This window comes from Neophocaena asiaeorientalis, unplaced genomic scaffold, assembly GCF_003031525.2.
Source record: "Neophocaena asiaeorientalis asiaeorientalis breed wild unplaced genomic scaffold, Neophocaena_asiaeorientalis_V1.1 scaffold100, whole genome shotgun sequence".
NCBI classification, from domain to species: Eukaryota; Metazoa; Chordata; class Mammalia; order Artiodactyla; family Phocoenidae; genus Neophocaena; species Neophocaena asiaeorientalis.
This window is the reverse complement of record NW_020173955.1, coordinates 1,018,857-1,038,979: the sequence shown is the minus strand read 5'-3', so window position 1 is coordinate 1,038,979 and position 20,123 is coordinate 1,018,857. Positions and strand designations below refer to the sequence as shown.

The following is a 20,123-nucleotide window of genomic DNA, read 5'->3' as shown; positions in this document are numbered from 1 at the left end:
AACTGAAAGTAGTACTCAGTAGTGCTCTGATAAGGAGAAAATACAAAATCTTGCAAGATAAGAGGAATCTTATTTTTAAAGTAACTCAAAGAGGTTTAAAGTTAACAAATAAGCAGAGATAATTGGTTTTCCTAGCCATTCTGTGACTTTATAGATGACAAATATTTGCCATATGCTGGGCTAGATACAGAAAAATTCACAGAATGATTAAACATACCAAAGGAAATGGATACAATGCTTATGACTGTACTTCTGACTTATGCCAAACTAAAAACATTGCTAAAAAGAACTTTTCAGTTTTGTTTTCAGGCGTTTTCTATGTATATGAGTTGACGATAATAGCAAAGGGGGAAAAACCTGCACAAAGGAAGTGGAAACAGGTTGCATAAAAGAAAAAACAGAAAGACACAGAAGAATGACTATAGGCAGTAAAGAGGTTAAATGAAAAAACTTTCTTAATTAGAACTTTGACATTATACAATTTTACTTGGTTTTAATTTGTAGCTAATCTGTAATAGATAAAGCCTTAAACCCATAGTTTTAAGATAATTAAGATCGTGAAATTTTCAAATATACAAAGAGAATAAACAAACACCTGGGTACTAACTACCCAGCTTTATCATTCTTACTAATGTCATTTTTGCTTCTGATTTTTTAAAAGAAATTAAGCTGCAGATATAATGAAGGCTGCTTACATGTCCTTCCCTACTCCCCTCTCTCTGTGGAGGTACTAAACCTCAAGAGTGCAGTGTAGGTCACTCCCATGCATGTGCTTAACATGTTTTACTACACACTTATGTGTTCATAAACATTACAAAATGGTTTTAAAGGTTTAAAAACCTATAATTATTTTAACTCAGCATTAAGCAGCTGATTTTTCAATGAAAGAATTGCTCAGTATTTTGGTTGTGGTATCTTCCCGGACTGGGCCACGAACCCGCGTCCCCTGCATCGGCAGGCCGACTCTCAACCACTGCGCCACCAGGGAAGCCCTGGAAGTTAATTCTTAATGGCTAAAGGGATTTAAAAACAAAGGTTTTGTGTACTTTGAGATTGTAAGCCCTGGATTTTTTGTTGCTGTTTGCTTGTTTTTTAAACTATCAGACCTACTCTTAGATTGAGAATAAGAACTACGTCAAGTTCTCACTGGACTGGAAGGCAGGGTTTAACCACTCATCCCAGATGACTGCCAGACTAAACAATTAGTTTTCTTCATGACCTCATTACCACATCCCTCCAAAATTGAAAGAGGAAAATGTCAATTTTTGACCCCTAAGATTCTTGTTGCCTAGTAAAGATGAAAAGGAGCCAACAATGAAACATAAGGAGCATGACAGTAAAAATATGTAGAAAAGTACAGAATAGGAAATTACAGAAGTAAGGATCAGAAAGATTTCTGATAGTGGGTCTCAACCAGAGGTAATATTAGCTGTGTAAGGGAAATTTGGAAATACGTAGGTGCATTTTTTGGCTGTCACAATGATTTGAGGGCTTAAATGGCATTTAGTGGCTGGGGACCAAGAATATTAAATATCCTACAATATGTAGGACAGTCCTGCATAAAGAAGAATTGGCACACCCAAAATGTCAAGAGCACTTCTGTGGGGAAATACTGGAAAGAAACTCCTCAGACTGGATCAATAAGCCTTTCACTCCACCACCTGCTTATTATTTATCAGCACATCCCTTCTCTGCAAAGGAGCAGAAAGAAACACCTAGAAGAAACTGTCCCTTTTCTACATTCACTGGTTCTTGAACAGTAAAAGAGGAGACTACTCAAGGCATAAGATCTCTTGTTTAGACACCACACTGGATATAAAACAAAGCCAAAAATCCAACTGACTTCAGGGACCAGAGCTGTGACCTAGAGCAAGGCACCGTATGCCAATTTCTCTCTCATTTATTAAACCTACAAAAATATACCTCAGATGGTGTAATATTAATGTACATTCTGGGGCTGCTTAGCTAAAGATATAGATACTTCCAGAAGTCTAAGAACTCTTTGTAATTTTTATTCACTCACCACAGTATCAAATTCAGTCTGTTATAAAATTGGAAGTAGAGGAATTCACAGGAAATGTAAAGATCTGAAAATTCCCCCTTATTGTCTAGGAAAAGCCCAAGGGTCCTGAAATGGTGGCCCAGCTTCTTGAGATCTTGGTTGGGAAATAAAAAGGGGGTGAGAAGCATTAAATAGGCCAGGAGATTGAGAAGTTACATTATAGACACAATTGGGTATTTGCTTTCATAGCTTTGATTCAATTTAATAATTATTCAGGTCTACGGTGTTCAAGGCAGTATGCTAAAAGCCATGAGGATCATAAAACAAAAAATAAATAAAAACAAGAGCATCCATAGGATCTTTAGTTTAAAAAAATCACCCCATCCAAACATGCTTCTAGTACCTGAATACAAATATTATGAACCACATTCCCTGCCCAGCCCAGGCAGGGTCTCTCTGGTAACAGCAGGACGCCCTACTTCTCAGGGGAGTTTCACAATTCCAAATACTACATAAAGCCCTGGCCCCACCCCACCCACACCTTTTTAATAAGAAAAAGGAATTATTTCCTTCTAATTTCCACCCACTGATCCCAGTTTGTTATTAAAAAAAAAAAAAAAAAAAAAGTCCTATGCTCTTCCAGATGGCAGTTCTTCAGATATTGTATCTCCAAAGTGTCCTCTCCCACCCAAACAAAAGGAAGCTTCTGGTACAGAATGTGAAGGGAATGCTAAAGAATATGAACAGCAAGTACAAGTCTTTCAATTTCTCCAAGTTAATTCATTTAGTTTTTATTTTTTGGGTTTTTTTTTTTTTTTTTTTTTACCTTTGCAGCCTGAGGAGTACAAGCAATATGCACAGTGCTGGGCTTCACCCCATTTGCCTTAGGTCTTTTAAACAAAGCAAACCTACTTTTCCTCCTTCCTCTATCGCCGTTTGGGAGAGACCCATTATACCTGATGGAGGAGAAAAAAGTTTAGGGGATCTCATGTAAGAACCACACCAATTCTAAAACAAATGTTTTACACTGTCTTAGAGGATATCAGTCCCCAATTAATTATGTATTAGCAGATTGTAAGTGTCTGGAATTAACTTCTAGCAATTGCTGATCCTCAGACCAGCTGCCTGAGTGTGAAACAAAATGAGATTCTTTCTGGTGACATTCGAAGTCACAGAGAAGTACCTTTTGGATTACACACAGCTTTGAATTATCTATATTTTCCTTCCCTCTTTTATTCAAGATAATCAAGAGCTGATTAATGGCAAATCTGATTTCTTACGACTCATTCTATTTTTTTAAAAAGGTGAATGTTTGCATGTGCTAATACAACCTTTAAAAGTACAATATAATCTCCTTTAACTATGAACCAAACACTTTATAAATAGCTGAACTTCTGAAATAAGGAATTTTTAGGTTTGTTTAAGTCTCAGCTACTTGCCATGTACACACTCACATTCACATTATGTCAGCAAAACCTGCCTGAGTGTAACCAGGTGGCAGTTAAACATACTTTTGTTGTTCAGACCTTATGACCATTTCTCCATGATAGCATATATGTGCCCTAAAGCTAAGCAAGTAAGCAAGGACTGAACTAATAGGAAAAAAGTTCAAAACATTTTGGTGTTACTATGTACTAGGCACTAGTGGGTTCTATTCCACACATCACCTCCCTTAATCCATTCTCATAAAAACTGCGAGACTGGCACCACTAGCCACTGTTACAGGTTAGGAATTAAGTTATCCCTCAGAGGAATTAAGTTCCTCAGAGGCTCAGAGGAATTAAGTTATTTCCTGAAGGTCACACAAGTGACACTGGCAAAGCTAGAATTGGAATCCAGGTGTTTGTCACTCTTTTTTCATTCTTTACTGCACCGTTGCGGCATGAACGGTAGCTTAATAATGATCTCTCCTCACGTACTATCCCCTCACCGCCCGACAAAAAACTTTGGTTTGATGGTTTCTTATTTACAGTTGGTTAATCTGGGGGAAAATGAGGCAAAAAATGGGGACACTTTTGAGGGTGGAGGAGAATGTACTTGTAAAATGGCCTATATTAGTGTCTGACAAGGAAGGGAAGGGAGTTTCCTCAAAGACTGTCAGATACAGCAATTACACTGAAGCTTTATAAAAATGTCACACACTCTGACTCTACTGGAGAAAACCCCTGCTGGAAGTTCAGAGTGGCGCCGGCAGCTAATGCATGAAGTCTGCTATTCTAGGCTGTGCTGGCCCCAGCCCACCCACTGTGGGCTCTTCACTGCCCCTCACAACTGTCCACCCAGAGCCTGCCTTGTTCCTCTCCTGGACATATGCTCTCTATTCCCACACTGTGTTCCTGCAGCTCAGAGCTCATTTTTTAAAGAGCAACAGCATGAAACTGACAACCTTATGCAGCTTGACTTCTCCTTCTAGAGGGTTGAGAAGAAGCATTATTTGCATTTTAAGATACCAAGTGCCAGGTACAGAGACAAGTACTACTGATAAGATTAACTGAGAAACTGCTGGGCTAAAAGCCAGTTTAAACCATATACTAAATTTTAAATTCTAAGTCTTCAAATGACTCAAATTTCCTGAAGAATTTAACTTTGAAAAGTTTTTGGTGGTTAAAAGCTGTTTGTCATTAATACATCAAAACCTATGTGATTTGAAATTGTAATATTGTAGTTACTATATTGTTTATAATCTTTTAAATTGATTTTGGGAAAAAACATGCTTTTTTTTTTTTTTTTTTAATCTCAAAGGGCCTTAGATGATCTTGTCTAACTGTCATTTTACAGAAGAGTAAACTAAGGCCCAGAATGGTTAACTGACTTGCCTAAGGCCATACAGCTAGCAGTGTTGGAATAAGCACTGGAATCCAGGATTCCTGGCTTCTAGTCAAGCTCAGTAATGCCATATTATCTCCCCGGTTTTTCTTACTTTCTTATCTGAAACAATGGACACATTCTCATTTAAAGAAGAATTTGCACCAACCTGATTCTAAAACATGTTGTAATGTCTAGAGCCGCTTTTTAGGCAGGAGAGAAACAGTAGGGGGAAAATAAATGTCACAATTTCTAGTTTCTGAGATCTCTAGTAAACAGAGTAACACTGTGTCTCCATTTTGACAGCTGTGGCAAGTTTAGATTGAATAAACTGAAATAATGGAATCATCTATTCCTCAATCACAGATTATATCTGTGTGAGTTGAATGGATGAGATTACTTTTGAAGTAAACAAGTAGCAAGGTCCTGGCTGCAGAATTATCATATCGTCATGTCTATACAACTCTTTTCTTCAAGTACAGGACTATAAGCACAAAGCAGCAACTACCTCAGAGGGGAAAGGAATAAATAAATACTAACCTACATGAAATCACCTACGCAGAGAGGGGATTTCTGGTAAAGTCAGCTGAGGCAAGTTTTCTAAAAGGGACAGGAAAGACAAATGGACTGGCTATGTGACTTTAGACAAATACCTCTTTTACTTCATCTTTACGGTTTGCCCTTTCCAGGGGTGAGGATGAGGCAGAGTTTATGTAGCATTTGAGTACTTATAAAAGATGATATTAAAATGAGAATTAAAAGAGTTTCTTGATTTGGTAATATTATTCTGTAGCCTTAAATACTCTTTGGAAATAGGTAGGATATAAATTCTAAAAAAGGTACTTTTAACCTAGATGTTCAAGTTACCATATATCATTCAATTATATGCTCATCAGATGGAGAAACCTTACCCTAAGACAATGAGTTCACCGTATTTTACTGGTGCTTTGGATGGATGATTTTCTTGATCAGGAGAAAACATGAGCTTGGCTGTTTTTCTCAAATCTCTGTTCACTGATCAGGAGCCTTGGGACACCTTTTGCATTATTTCCTAGAGGGGAAAAGTTTTCATTAATAATTTGAACAATGAATTTCAGTTTAAATAAAGATGTTCTTTTCTAGCAGTCTTTGTGAGCACAATATTATGTACATAATATATAAAGTATGTGACATTTTCCCCAATAATGGTTATATATTTGATATAACCCTTTAAATACATTAAAAATGTAAATTTAGCAACTTCTGGTTCCAGGAAGATGAAGTAGACATTATTTTCCCTACTATTTCTGTTAATTATAACTAAAAACCCTGGACATTATATATAATACATAAGAAGACTCTGAGAAGTAGAGAGAAGGCAGAATAGTTAGGGGCCTCCGGGTCCAAGGAATGACTCAGTGGCGAGTTCTCTGGGTTTTCTTTTTGCCTAATATAATCCCAGACTTGGAGCTGAAGAATCTAGCAACCTGGAAATACCAACTGGCAGACAGAAAAAACAAACAAACAAACACCTGACAAATGCCTGGCCTCCCTAATCGAAGGAACAAGAAAACAGCAGCCTTAGCAAGACAGAAAACTTTTGACAATGACTGCTCTACTGCAGCCAACACCACAGAAAACACTGTGACCCTACCACCACCTTCACCGGCAAGGCCTGAGTGGGGAGCCCAGACTTCTACCTCATGAGGCCATAATGAGGCAGCCTGACCTCCCCTGGCCCTGGCCCTGCCCCTGCCACAGGTAGTGTCAGAGCAGGCCAAGTAGAAAGCCAGCACTTCCAGCCTGTTGGCTAGTAACATGCCCCCTCCTATGCCCTAGTGGTGTCAGTGGAGACCACAGGGAGCCTGGACTTCCATCCTGGACTCGGCAGGATCTCCTTCCCTCAGGTGTCAATGGAGGCTGAGGAGGGAACCTGGACTTCCATGTCCACCTGGCAGTAAAACAAAGAGGCTCCCCCTCTTCCCCTGACAAAGCAATGTGAGGAAAAGCCAGTGAAAAGAGAAGGTCTGGATAATATCCAGTGTCAGAACTTAATACAAAAATGTCCAGGTTTCAGAGAAAACCCACTTATTATATCAAGGACTAGATAGAATTAAAACAATGTAAAAAGATAATCAACAGATGCCAAAACTTAGATGACACAGATGTGAGAATTATCTAACAAAGATTTTAAATCAGTCATGATAAAAATGCTTCAGTAATCAATTACAAACAAGCTTGGGATAGACAAACAAACAAACAAAAAAAATAGAAAGTCTCTGCAAAGAAACAGAAGATATATAAAGCTCACTGGATGGGCTCAACCCAGAATGGAAGGAATGTAGTAAAGGATCAGTGAACTGGAAGACACAAAGTACCCAGTGTGAACAACAGAGAGAAAAATAGACTGGGAAACAAAAAACAGAAAAAAACAGAGCCTCATGGACCTGTGGGGCTACAGCAAAAGATCTAAGATTTTTATCACCAGAGTCCAGAATGAAAGGAGAAAGAGTGGAGCTGAAAAAGTACTAAAAAATAATGACTGAAACTCATCAAATCTGAAAAGAGAAACAAAACCACAGATTCAGGAAGCTGAACAAATCCCACACAGGATAGAACTAAAGAAATCTATGCCAAGACACATCAAACTTTTGAAAACTAAAGGCAAAGAAATTTTCTTAAAAGCAGTCAGAGAAAAACTACACCCTACCTATGGGGAAAAAACAATTAGAATGACAATTTTTCACCAGAAACTATAGAAGCCAGAAGAAAGTAGCCCTTTTCAAGTGCTGAAGGGAAATAACTATCAACCAGATTCCTACACCCAACAAAAATGGAGGGGAAATCAAGACATTCTCAGATGAGGGGAAATTAAGAGAATTTGTCACCAGCAGATCTACTCTAATAGAATGGCTAGAGGGAATTCTCTAGACAGAAGATAAATAAGAAAAAAAACTTGGAACATCAGAAAAGAGAAAGAACATGGTAGTAAAAATATGGGTAAATAAGCTTTCCTTTTCTTGAATTTTCTGTATTAGGTTTGACGGTCAAAGCAAAAATTTTAACTGTCCTATGTAGTTCCAAATGTATGTAAAGGAAATATTTAAGGCAATTATTTAAGGTAATACATATATTGTACTCCTGGGCGTTTCTCGCAAAGAAATCAAGACTTATGTTCACACAAAACTTGTACATAAATGTTTATAGCAGTTTTGTTTGTAATAGCCAAAAACTGGAATCAACCCAGATGTTCTTTACTGAGTGGATGATTAAACTGTGGTACACCCATACTATGGAATAGTACCCAGCAAGAAAAAGGAACAAACTATTGGTACATGAAACAACATGGACAACTCTCTAGAGAATTATGCTGAGTATAAAAATCTAAGCTCAAAAGGTTACATATGATTCCATTTATATAACATTCTTAAAATGACAAAATTATGGAAACAGAAAACAGGTAAGTGGTTGCCACAGGTTAAGGAGGGGGGAAGTAGGAGGGAAGTGGGCGTGGCTACAAAAAGGCAACAGGAAAGAACCACAGTGGTGATGGAAATATATCTGTATCCTTATCAATGTCAATATTCTGGCTGTGATATTGTACTATATAGTTTTGCAACTATTACCATTGGGGGGAACTGTGTAAAGGGTACAAAGGATCTCTCTCTCTCTCTCTGTATTATTTCTTACAACTGCATATGAATCTACAATTACCTCAAAATAAAAAGTTTAATTAAAAATATAAATTTGACACATGTATGAAAAACAAAAGACTAGCACTTCTGATAAGCTAGAAAAATCACTACAATAAATAATCCCCACAATACTATGATGTCTATTTTATCAGAAGTTTAATGGGACCAGGTACTTCCTATATCTATTCTCTCCATGGTCATCCTGATAGCCCTGTTATGAAGGTTTCACAAGAAAACTTTTCTAGCTAACCCATGAAAGTCTCTTGTTTTTATCCTTCCACTAATTGGTTTCATAAGCAACTCATGAATGAAAAATGCCTACTTGCCTTTTTCTACATTACAGTAAAATATGCTTGTACAGCAACACTTCTGGAAAGAAGGCAACACAGAATATTTGTAGCCCTTGGGCTTCCCCAGTGGCGCAGTGGTTGAGAGTCCGCCTGCCAATGCAGGGGATACAGGTTCGTGTCCCGGTCTGGGAAGATCCCACATGCCACGGAGCGGCTGGGCCCATGAATCATGGCCGCTGAGCCTGCGCGTCCGGAGCCTGTGCTCCACAACGGGAAAGGCCACAACAGTGAGAGGCCCACGTACCGCGAAAAAAAAAAAAAGAAAGAATATTTGTAGCCCAATGAGTAAGAACAAGTAAAAAAACAAGGCTTAGCTTTTTTGATGCCCTTTTATTCCCTTGTAACTGACATACACATTTAGACCAGCAATCCAGACAAACACACTTTTTTGTTGGTAAATTTTAAAATTGCTTATTAAATTAAAGAAATGACACATTTGTAAAGAATTACTTTAAGAAAAACATTTCCTTCAAATATGCTATAAAATCTTCTCATCTCCCCAGATGAATTTGCTTTTGATGACCAGATTTTAATATATTAAATTGTTCGAAGTTTACAGAAATCAATATATAGGTATAGCACCATAATTATGAGACATTAGGTTTGTGCAGAAATGTTCACTTAAGTAAAATAAACTATACTGATCAAATACCCCATTTAGAAAAAGAAACTGATGTGAAGCTAACTAAATCCTTCAATGTAAAAATGTAAAAGTTTTAAGAAAAATTAACTAAAGAACAATTTAGTTCCATATAACAAGACCATCTAATCTACACTGCATCATATTTTAATATATGAACATGTATCCATATCTTTTCTCCCCTAAAGAAGCATTCCATTTTAAAAAGCTAAGCAGAAGCTTAACTAGAGGTTTTAAATGTGGTCTTCTTAGACAATTAAGGTACTGCCGTCAAACATGAAAACATTGCTTTGACACACTTCTGACCAAGAGCAGCAAGAATTAAAATTTTAATAAGAATTAAATTGAAATTTTAAATTAAGTTTTAATAACACTGCTTTGTCTTGATTCAGATTCTTTTTTAGAGTTACTTTCTATTTTTAGGAAGTGGGGGGTTTTCATTTATAGTAGCAAAACATTTCCTTAAAAAGAACTTATTTAAAGAAGTCAATTTCAATAGTATTAATAGGATTAGTAAGTACACATATATGGCAAAAATCTGAAAATGATACATGTATGTCCATATTTGGCTGATATTAGTTTAAAGCATGGCTAGCAAGTATTAGCCTATGTTCCAGTTCTAGCTCTCTCTTTGAACAAAGTAATCTGTTTCCTCAACTCTAAAGATGAAGGGACTAAAGTAAAATGAAGATAATTTTGGAGGTGGAAATATGTAAGAGACCATCTGGTCCTAACATAAGAATTTACAAGTAATGTGCACATGGCACTATAGATTTAGTCCTATTGCCTCTATAGAAAAAGGAACAAATTTTAGATTTGACAAGGAATTAGTAGAGTAGGGCTGGTGTATACTCACCATTCTATACTTTCTAGAACCGCTGGCCAAATGAGCCAAGAAAAATAACATATTCCCAATTATTCTTACTCTGGTTAGGTCCCTTAGAAGGTCTGATTTGGTATATTTTATCAGTGATATCAAAATTTCAATCACAGGAACACAAACTTGGCTTCTACTTCTGTATCTAATAATCTAAAATCTGTAATAAAGTACTTTAGTAGTACTGGTTATGTATAATCCTAAAGCCCAGCAGCTAGATAGTGATCTTGCATTCACTCTCTTTATATAATCTCTGTGTTTTGAAATCTGAATAATATACAGATTTCTTCAAAATCAATTCCTTAAGTCATGCTCCTGAGAACATGAAATGGGTATATACATAAAGTATTTATATTCTAATGCCTCAGTCACAGGCCCCACCCTGTTGGTATTAAGTTAGTTGGTCTGACCCCATATATTCAGTCCTACCCCAAGGTGATCTAGCACAAAGAATATGAAATAGCACCATTAGTTCTACATGAGACTTGAAAAAAATGATAAAGAAAACCTTGCTAAGATATTAATAAGGCTGTTTTCTATAATATCTATTACTTTGAAGCTCTGCTTGATGCTTGAAAACTAAGCATGCTGTTCTCATCAGCAGGGACCTTCCCAAGTTAAACAAATTTTTAAAAGAAATATATTCTGGAATAGTGTTTTTTGTGTGGGCAAGGAAAATATGAATAATTAGCCATAAAAAATATATTTCTTAGAAATAGTCTCATTAATTTGACTGATACAACATTCTAATCATTTGTTCTTTAAAGCCCAGTGAAATACAATTGTTTTCTTATCAAGTCTTTGCAAAGGAGGCTCTCCATAATAGGTAATTGTCAGTTTTACCTTAAGAAGGAAATCTGGGAAACCAATCTTTGTCCAAATTGCTCCCTCAACATAACACTTTTCTTTTCTTTTCTTTTTTTTTTTTTTACATTGCACACAGCCCTTTTGCTTGCTTACTAAATACTAAACACAAGTACAAGATTCCTGTCCTGAAAAATAAAAAGAAGCAAAACAAACACTAAGCAAGGGACAAAACAGATCTTAGGAAGATGTTTACATAATCTTTTGAACACTCCTATTTTGGCGGGCAAGTGAGTAGGCATAAGGGGTGCTGGGGAAAAAAAGAAAATGTTTTAAAACATGAAAATGTTATAAAGCTTCTTTATGGTGAAAAATACAACGTGGATTGCATATATTATCTCTGATGAAACAGATTTCCATCTACACTAGAGTTCTCCTGTGGCTGATTTCAAAAGGATGACTCAAACAGAAGGAACTGTTTTCTTATATTTGTGGTAGAGCCATTTTATGAAACCAATTTAGCTGATGATTGGAGGGAGGTAAACTTATAGCAGCTGCTTGATAAGAGTGAAAAATTAATCACCTTCTTCCTTCTTTCACAACCAGCAGGATTAATAAGCAGCATTTTTCCATAAAAGGAGAGGAGGGATAGGAGAAATAATGGTGTCAGCTGTAGGAGTACGAAGTTACTACTTTACTTTCTGTCGGTGTCTTCTGGCTTCTGAGTATAGCACTGAAGGAAGTGAAGGCCATGTTCCCCTTCTCAGGATACAGGGCATCCCCTGGACAAACTCCCAGCCTCCCCTTTTAAGGTGGCCAAATGACATGCTGATATTCTATCAGCTACAGGGATAACGTATTTTCATCCTGATGGGAAAGCAATGAACATCCTTCCCACAGACAGTATTTGTTCCTCTAAGCTAGGGTTTCTCAGCCTTGGCACTACTGACATTTTGACATGGGGGCAGGGGGCTGACCTGTGCATTTTAAGAAGCTCAGCAGCACCCCTGGTTGTAATGATCAAAAATGTCTCACCTTCCCACACTCCATCCCCTAACTTCCTCTCCATTCTTCTTCACTCTCAGAGCCACTGAGAACAAACGGGATAACAATTTTTTTTTCAGAGGGGAATTTCCCATACTTTTGGTATAATGCTTGGTACATATCAAGGTATTTAATAAACATTTGCTTACTACCATAATCATACTGATGTCTCAAAAGGTTATTACTAAGCCTTGTGATAGTGAAGGCAATGGCTTTGAAGCTGCAGTTTCAGTATTTTATCAGACTTGAAAAGAGTGGCTGGGAGTGAGAATGGGAGAACTATCATCTTACCTTGATGGTGATTAATTATTAATATTTCTGTGCATTTAAAATATTTTAGTATTGTAGCAACCTCTCTCAAGTGGTTGAAGGGACTGGAGTTGGGGTGGCCAAAGAAGTAGCTATAATGCCAGTGCTGGGTAGCTTGACATTTAGAGAAAGGCTAATCTGTGGAGGCCAGATAAGGAAATATCTTCTTGACCTAGGGGACCCATACCTAGAGAAACTAGAAGTAGGCTTTGGAAAGCATAGGGGAATGCTTTTAAATCAAAAGGCGTATCAATCTGAATCAAACTTAGATTAAGGTCTATTTTGTACTTGCACAGAATGTTAATTAGCAAAGTGCTTTCTCATAAGATTATTTTATTTGACCTTCACAATAGCCATGTGAATTAGGTAGGAAAGTCTTACTAACTCCATTTTCCAGACAGGGAACAGAAGTTGTCAGTCAGAAGGGCCAATGACTGGTTCAAGGCCACACAGGTAATATTTGGCAGAGCTAGCTGAAACCCATATATTAATTAAACATACATTATTTAACTCATTTAATTTCTATCACAACTATATCAGGTATAATCATTTATCCCCATTTGATAAATGGGAAGACTGACACTCCTAGAAGTTAAGTAGTCCAGGTTTTTTGATACCACTAATCACACCCCAAACAAGGTTGGGTGGGGCTGACTCCTAAATAAGAGCAAGAGACCCTATTATGGGGCCATTTAGGAGAGAGACTAAAAAGTATAATAAACTCTAGACAAGTTACACTCCAGCATACACTAGTCACAACTATGCAACTATGACTAGGGCTTTTTGAGATTTGAAACTTTGTCACTTCCTCAATGCTCATTGTATTTGTCAACCCTGTTTCCTGGTAGTGACCAACAACAAAAACATCAGTAAACAGTGGACTTTGCACGCTTATTTTAAAAATGAGGAGGGGAGAAAGGAACCCAAGGGTAAAAGCAGGGTATTACACTAAGACAAATTCCTGGCACCACCAGGAAGAAAAAAACGTGTAGTAGAAGAGAGTCCAGATAGCCTATGGACAGAAGCCTTCATGCACTCCCAGAAAAGTGACAGCCAAGAGAAAACTGCAGGGCAGTATTCCTGACTGGGGAAGGGGGTTTAAATACAACCTTGCCACCCCACTCCAAAATGATCACTTAATTCCCCACATCTAGAAAATGTGTTTTAAAAGACACAACTAAGGACTCAAACATTTTTACTGTCTCTGCCCATGCTTGGCCTGTATTTAACTCTTTTAGACTACCAAAGTTCCTAAAATGATAATATACTTCTCAGAAAGCAAGACTAGAAATTCCCCTAGATTTAACCGCTAAAGTCTCAAAGAAAATTCTGCAGAATGCAGCCAATTCAGTGGGATTAGCTAGCTACTTGGAACATAAAACATCTGATAAAAGTATACTCATTGGAAATTCTATAGTTTTCTAAAGTCAGCATCCAACACTGGCAGGCAACTCATGCTTGTGCTACCCTTTTCTCATAGTGTCCAACACTTCCTGGGTTTTGTCTCTGTGCCAAGCACTGTTCTAAATACTTTACATGTATCAACTGATTTAATCCCAGAACAACCTTATGAGGTAGGAACTATTATATTCCTTGTTTAATAGATAAGAAAACCAAGGTTACAACTCAAACTCTAGCCAGTACTCTGGAACTGCTGAAACAACTGAGTTTCAAATGAAAAGTTTAAAAAAAAAAGGGCAGTGGTTAAGACTCCACGCTCCAAACGCAGGGGGCCTGGGTTCGATCCCTGGTCAGGGAACTAGATCCTACAGGCATGCCACAACTAAGGAGCCCGCTTGTTGCAGCTAAGACCCAGTGCAACCAAATAAATAAAATTAAATAAAATTAAATGAAAAGTTCATGGGGGGTGGGGAGGAAAGAACTACATTGGGAAACTAAACAACAAACAAGAAAATCCCCCAACTCTTTTTCTAATATAATGTATTAAAGAGTGAGAGTTTACATAAATGCTACAGTCCTAATATGGGATAAACTTCTATAATATTGACTATTTAAATTTTCTTAGTAATTCCATTTTAAAGCTGAGTTTAAAAGTCCCTTGGATAAAATTTAAATTTGAAAAAAGTGAATAAAATGGATTTTTCTCAACCACTTTAAATCTATACCAACCTATGAAATTAAAAATGGAATATGGAGTCCATGTTCCACAAAAAGTATGGTGCAATGATTATTTTTGGACAGTTAGGTTACTCTAGAATAATCTGGGTTTTCTCTAGTCCTTATTTTTATTAAAACACTGACCAAATTACACGCATTTTAAAAAGGCAACAACAATAGCCTCAAAGTACCTACCCCAAGGTACTTATTAATTATAAAGGAGAAAATAGTAACTTCACAGTGGGAGCAACCTGGGAGACACCATCTTAACTGATCAAGGTTAACATCATCTGTAATAAAACATTTTGATAGCATGTATTCCCTGATTATGATGCACTAAAGCCACATCACTTCGGTGGTTATGCTGCCAAAAATTGTATAACCTGGATCTAATCAGGAGAACACATGAGACGAACCCAAATTAACAGACATTCTACAAAATAACTATCAGTAATCAAAGTGCCAAGGTCATGAAAAACAAGGGAAGACTAAGAAACTCCCAGATTGGAGATTAAGGAGCTGCAACAACATGGGATATGGGATCAGGAATTGGATCCTGGAACAGAAAAAGGACATGAGTGGAAAACTGGCATTTGACTATGTCCTATAGCTTAGTGAACAATATTGTACCAATATTAATTTCCTGGTTTTGATAATTATACTCTGGTTATATAGATTGTCAACATTAGAGGAAGCTGAGTAAAGGGTATATGTAAACTCACTGCATTATTTTTCCAATTTTTCTGTAAGGCTAAAATTATTTCAAAATAAAAATTATAAACAAAAAGATAATAAAAATAGAAAACAAAATAGCCCTCCAAATTTAATAAAAATTTAAAAACAAAAAATTTAATTTAAAAAATGCATTCATGATTCAAAGTTTGCTTCCTTTCAGCCCTCTCACAACCTAAAGGTTCAAGATTTCCATTTATGCTGGCCCTGTCAAGTCAGTGTCTGGTCTCATGTTCTTTCTCTGACATGAAACTGCCCCATCCACAGCCTCTTTGGTGAAGAAAGTTGTTAACTACACAAGTGTGGCCACTCATTGGACTGAGTGATACCTGAACAAAAGTGATGCATACTGATCTGAATTTGGCACAATCATGCTTCACAGGTTTTTCTTTTTAAAAAAGGTACGACATAAGGGCAATTTACTATTGAATGCTCTAGGTGGCATCATTAGAAAACACTTTGTATATGAATTATATCATACCTTCTGAATTAATGCTCTACACTGAAACCTCTAACAGTATTTGAATTTGAGTTCTAGCCACCTACACACATTAATCTTGGTCTTAAAGAGTATATAAAAGGGAACAGAAGGGGGAGCTGGAAGAAAGAAGAGTTGGGAAGCATCAGCCCTGGGTAATTTTGACAGATTTCATTTAAAATAAAATTTTGAAAATTTTATTTTCAAGAAATAAAAAGTCAAATACTTTCCTGAATTATTCACTAATTATTTCATCATGATACTGCATTCTTCAAACTAAAGAGAGACTTGTGAAGGACTAAGCTATGATTGCCTAGGGCCAACCCCGAGAACTCTGGCCCTTGACAGTCATGAGGGCTCTATCAATGGTCCTTCACGAATTCTCAAACCTACAAACCAGTCCTGTAACACATAATCTTCCATCTAAAAACTGGGGGCAATATTTTCCACACCTCATACGATTTTGTCACTAGAACTGAATGCGAACAACAAAGCTGCACGGAGATTTGTATGTTGGGTCATCTGCTTGATTCATTCACAAAATATCCAAGTCACAGAATTTTGAGTCTCTTAAAATTATTAAAACTGTGAGAGTTAAACCAGTGATTTTCAAGGTTCTAATGCCACGTTAAAATAAAAAAAATCGGGGCTTCCCTGGTGGCGCAGTGGTTGAGAGTCCGCTTGCCGATGCAGGGGACACGGGTTCGTGCCCGGTCTGGGAGGATCCCGCATGCCGCGGAGCGGCTAGGCCCGTAAGCCATGGCCGCTGGGCCTGCGCGTCCAGAGCCTGTGCTCTGCAGCGGGAGGGGCCACAACAGTGAGAGGCCTGCGTATCGCAAAAAAAAAAAAAAAAAAAAATCAAGTATTTGTTAAATGTATTTAGTTAGGCATACAAAGTTGGTGTTGATAATAACTGTTAACTTATGGTGATGCTGCCTCATCACTTAATATTTAACTATTTCCTCAGAGATGCATCTTCATTTCTGAATATCTAAACAAATGTTTATAATCTGTTCTTTGTAGGTAACTTTGATACCATGTAGAAAGTTCTAATTTTCTACTGCTCATAATATATAACAGACCCTGAAATATAATCAGAAGCCTCAAAGATCATTGCAATTAGTTTCAAGGTTGAATGCTATACAAGTGACTGATTCTCAATAGTGGAAAAAACTACATCTAAATCAAATAAGATTTAGTATATGTATTTCTTGCTCTTACAGGGAAGTTAACTTCAACTCTTTTATAGTTTCACAATTCCATTATAAGCTCTATTAAAAAGGAGTAGGAAAAGAAAAATGTAGTTGAAAATTCAAATTACAAATGAATCTCCAGTATTTTTTCTAACAGTAAAATCAGCTACCCATAGAGAGAAGTCATTGTTAAAAGATGACAACTATTATAATCTCACTAATGAACAAAAGTTTCATGTTATGAGTTTTAATTTTTCTTTGGTTCATGAAAAGTTCTCAAAAGTAACAGCAGCTGATCTTTCTTTGACCAAATCATAATGTTTTCCCCATAAATTTTTATAGCAGTAATTTAGAGACATTGTGTGTGGGAGGCTAAGAACATCTATTTTTTAGCGGAGTGAATATTTTAAATCACTCAGTATGGTATTCCTATTTAACTCTTTATCAGGAAAATAATACATACATATAGCTTGGATATTTCTATAAATTTCCTCTTTCCACTCTGATTATTGTTACAGTATCACATTACAAATACCCCGATTAGGTAACTTACGATCAAATTTTCCTCCTAATTTGCAACTTTTCTATTGTTGCTGACTTGTTGTATACATACACAAGAGAATGAATACTTTCCCCTCACGAATAGATTAGAATATTTGATAAAAAATGAACACATATTACTGGGCAGCATGTCAGTATTCTAGCAAACATTCAGTTTTTTCATGAATTTTCAATTTAAAAAATCTTAGTTATACCTTTTCTTTTAATGAAAATAAAATGCTTCAGAAAAGAACACTGCTGGGAACTTATAACTGTTCATCTTCTAGCAGAAACAGCCTTACTCACCGCGCCCCCCCACCAATCAATCATCAGATCTAAAATTATTAAATCTCTTCCTACCACATCAGAGAAGAACAACAAAACATTCAGGTAGAGACATTACCTAAAATTCTTACAAAGCAAGACTCTCAATATTTCCATAAATTCTTTATAAATTTTCCCTACCTTATAAAAATGTTTAAATAGTAAACTGTAGTTATCTCAAGGCCTAGATCTCTTTGAGAGGACCTCAGGAGATTTATGGTCAAAAAACTAGATTCTGAATAAACTGTCAACAGCTAACCAAAGTACAATGACAGCACCATCATTCTGGCTACCAAACGATTTCCTTCAGAGAGCGACATAATTCTCAAATTTAATAATTGAAAAGAAAACAATGGACAACACTGAGTTCCAAAGCATGTTAAAAACTAAATACTGTAGCTTGGATTGGAAAAATACTGCAAATGAAGAGTTTTCAGTTTTCTGCTGACCAACAGTCAAAAGGCAATAAACCCCTGTAGTTATCTGCCTTACGCTTTCTTAAAGACTAATAAGAGGTTAAGATTAATAGTCTAAACCTCCCTAAAAACACAAAATCCTTGGAGCCTGAGATTTATTCAACCCTTTTTCTAAGAGGGAAGGAAATATAATTTATACATAACATACTTCTAAAACTGAATGTGAAAAAAATGTGAAAAAATTAAATATAAACCATCTGATAATTCAAATCATTCCTTTTACAACCCTACCTTTAACCCAAGCACTGACAATGTGACACTTAAAATTAAGCCACAGAACACCTACCTCTTTATTCCATCGCTATTATCACAAGTTAGATAAACAACCTTCTCACCAGAGGATAAAATCCAGATAGTACTAAAGCATCTTCCAATTACACGTGGAATCACACACAGAATAGCAGTCTGCTCAGTGTTTTCACTTAAGCACCTTCATAATATATGTGGGTGGGTCTGTGTTATGCAAAATAGGTAAACACTATATAATTTTAGATTCTATTGGCTGAATTGAGAATTCACTTCTCCTCCCGCCTCCCTAAGGAAGTCTGTGTCCCAAAAGGGAAGAAACGGAAGTAAGAGGAAAGCACGGAACAATTTTTAACACTGGCTGAATTTCAAGTTATGGAATAAGGTACCTCAAAAGGGAGTATTCTATTTCTTAAAAGGCTGACTGAATTAACTACATAAATGCTCTCTAAAAATGTCGGAAATATAACTAAGATACTGAACTATGTTTTCATGATAAGAGTAATAGTCTATTTTAACAGATTTAGTATAATACTCCATCTGTTAAGAAATTAACACTCCATTTAAAAAAAACTGAAGAATCAATACCACTCATATGTAAAGAAAGAGTACCCTTTTAGAACTATCAAATGAAGCAGATTTTTTTGGTCTTGTTATAAAAAACTACATTATCCCAGGCATAAGAACAGGTGAACATTCAATCATATTTTTAATTGATCATGCTTGTCTATTTCCAGCTTTATACTTTAAAATAGATTCACTGGGTGTTCATAAACATGGAGAAATGATAGCAGTATCCAGAGGGAGTTGGGATTGTACAAGTTTCACCAAATAGCTACTGAAGGCACCTGACTTACTGACTTAAGCTGCTTTTAGATCATCCTACTCATAAGCTTCATTTGAGGAGTTACTGCCTGCTTCTCCCAATTCCCCTGTACCTTTTCTTAAGAAATGTGTTTCCTTATGGCGAAGGGTTATACATGTAACTTGTATATTCCTCTACACAAAGGTGAACCTGTTTTGTGCTTAATTACATTTAAGTTTTTTTAAGCATGCTAAATTAAGTCCCAAGAGCAAATTCTGCTCCATACCTGTTCAATAAGCTGCATATGCAAACCATCTATACTCCTCACCCACTAAACTGTTGTTCAGCTTGAGTCTAGGGGGCGTATGCTCTTATACAAAAATACTTTTGGTAGCCCTAGGTCTAATAATATCTTGTCACAAAATGAACCCTCTTCTAGCTTATAGCTACAAGTCTACTTCTGTTGCTACCCAGCATTCCATAACTGTGTCACATCCCCTGAAGCTATTTTTGTGTAAATCTGCATACTGTTTCTTTTGCTCATTCTGCTGGCAGCAGGCCCACTTAGGTTACTGTAAAGTAAATCTGCTCAGGTAGTCTGCTTTTGTCCAATGTAGATACATGTTCGGTTCAGGAAACCTATTTGTAAAAATGATCTGGGCATATTCTAACATTTTGCTATTTGGTGATCCTGCCATGTCATGTG

At 36.6% G+C, this 20,123-nt stretch overlaps 1 protein-coding gene across 5 annotated transcripts in view; it reads right to left on the bottom strand.

Annotated features, from left to right (window-relative positions):
* The window catches only part of PELI1 (pellino E3 ubiquitin protein ligase 1), a 67,420-nt gene that overhangs the window by 25,349 nt on the left and 21,948 nt on the right, over positions 1-20,123 (bottom strand). For all 5 annotated transcript variants that reach the window (XR_003004242.1, XM_024753056.1, XM_024753060.1 and 2 more), the window contains exons 2-3: positions 5,719-5,858; positions 2,829-2,958 (exon numbers count right to left, since the gene is read on the bottom strand). Coding sequence is in view for 4 of the 5 variants with exons in the window: in XM_024753056.1 (XP_024608824.1) it covers positions 2,829-2,958; positions 5,719-5,789 (201 nt within the window). In the remaining variant the exon portion in view is untranslated. The remainder of the gene's footprint in view (positions 1-2,828; positions 2,959-5,718; positions 5,859-20,123) is intronic.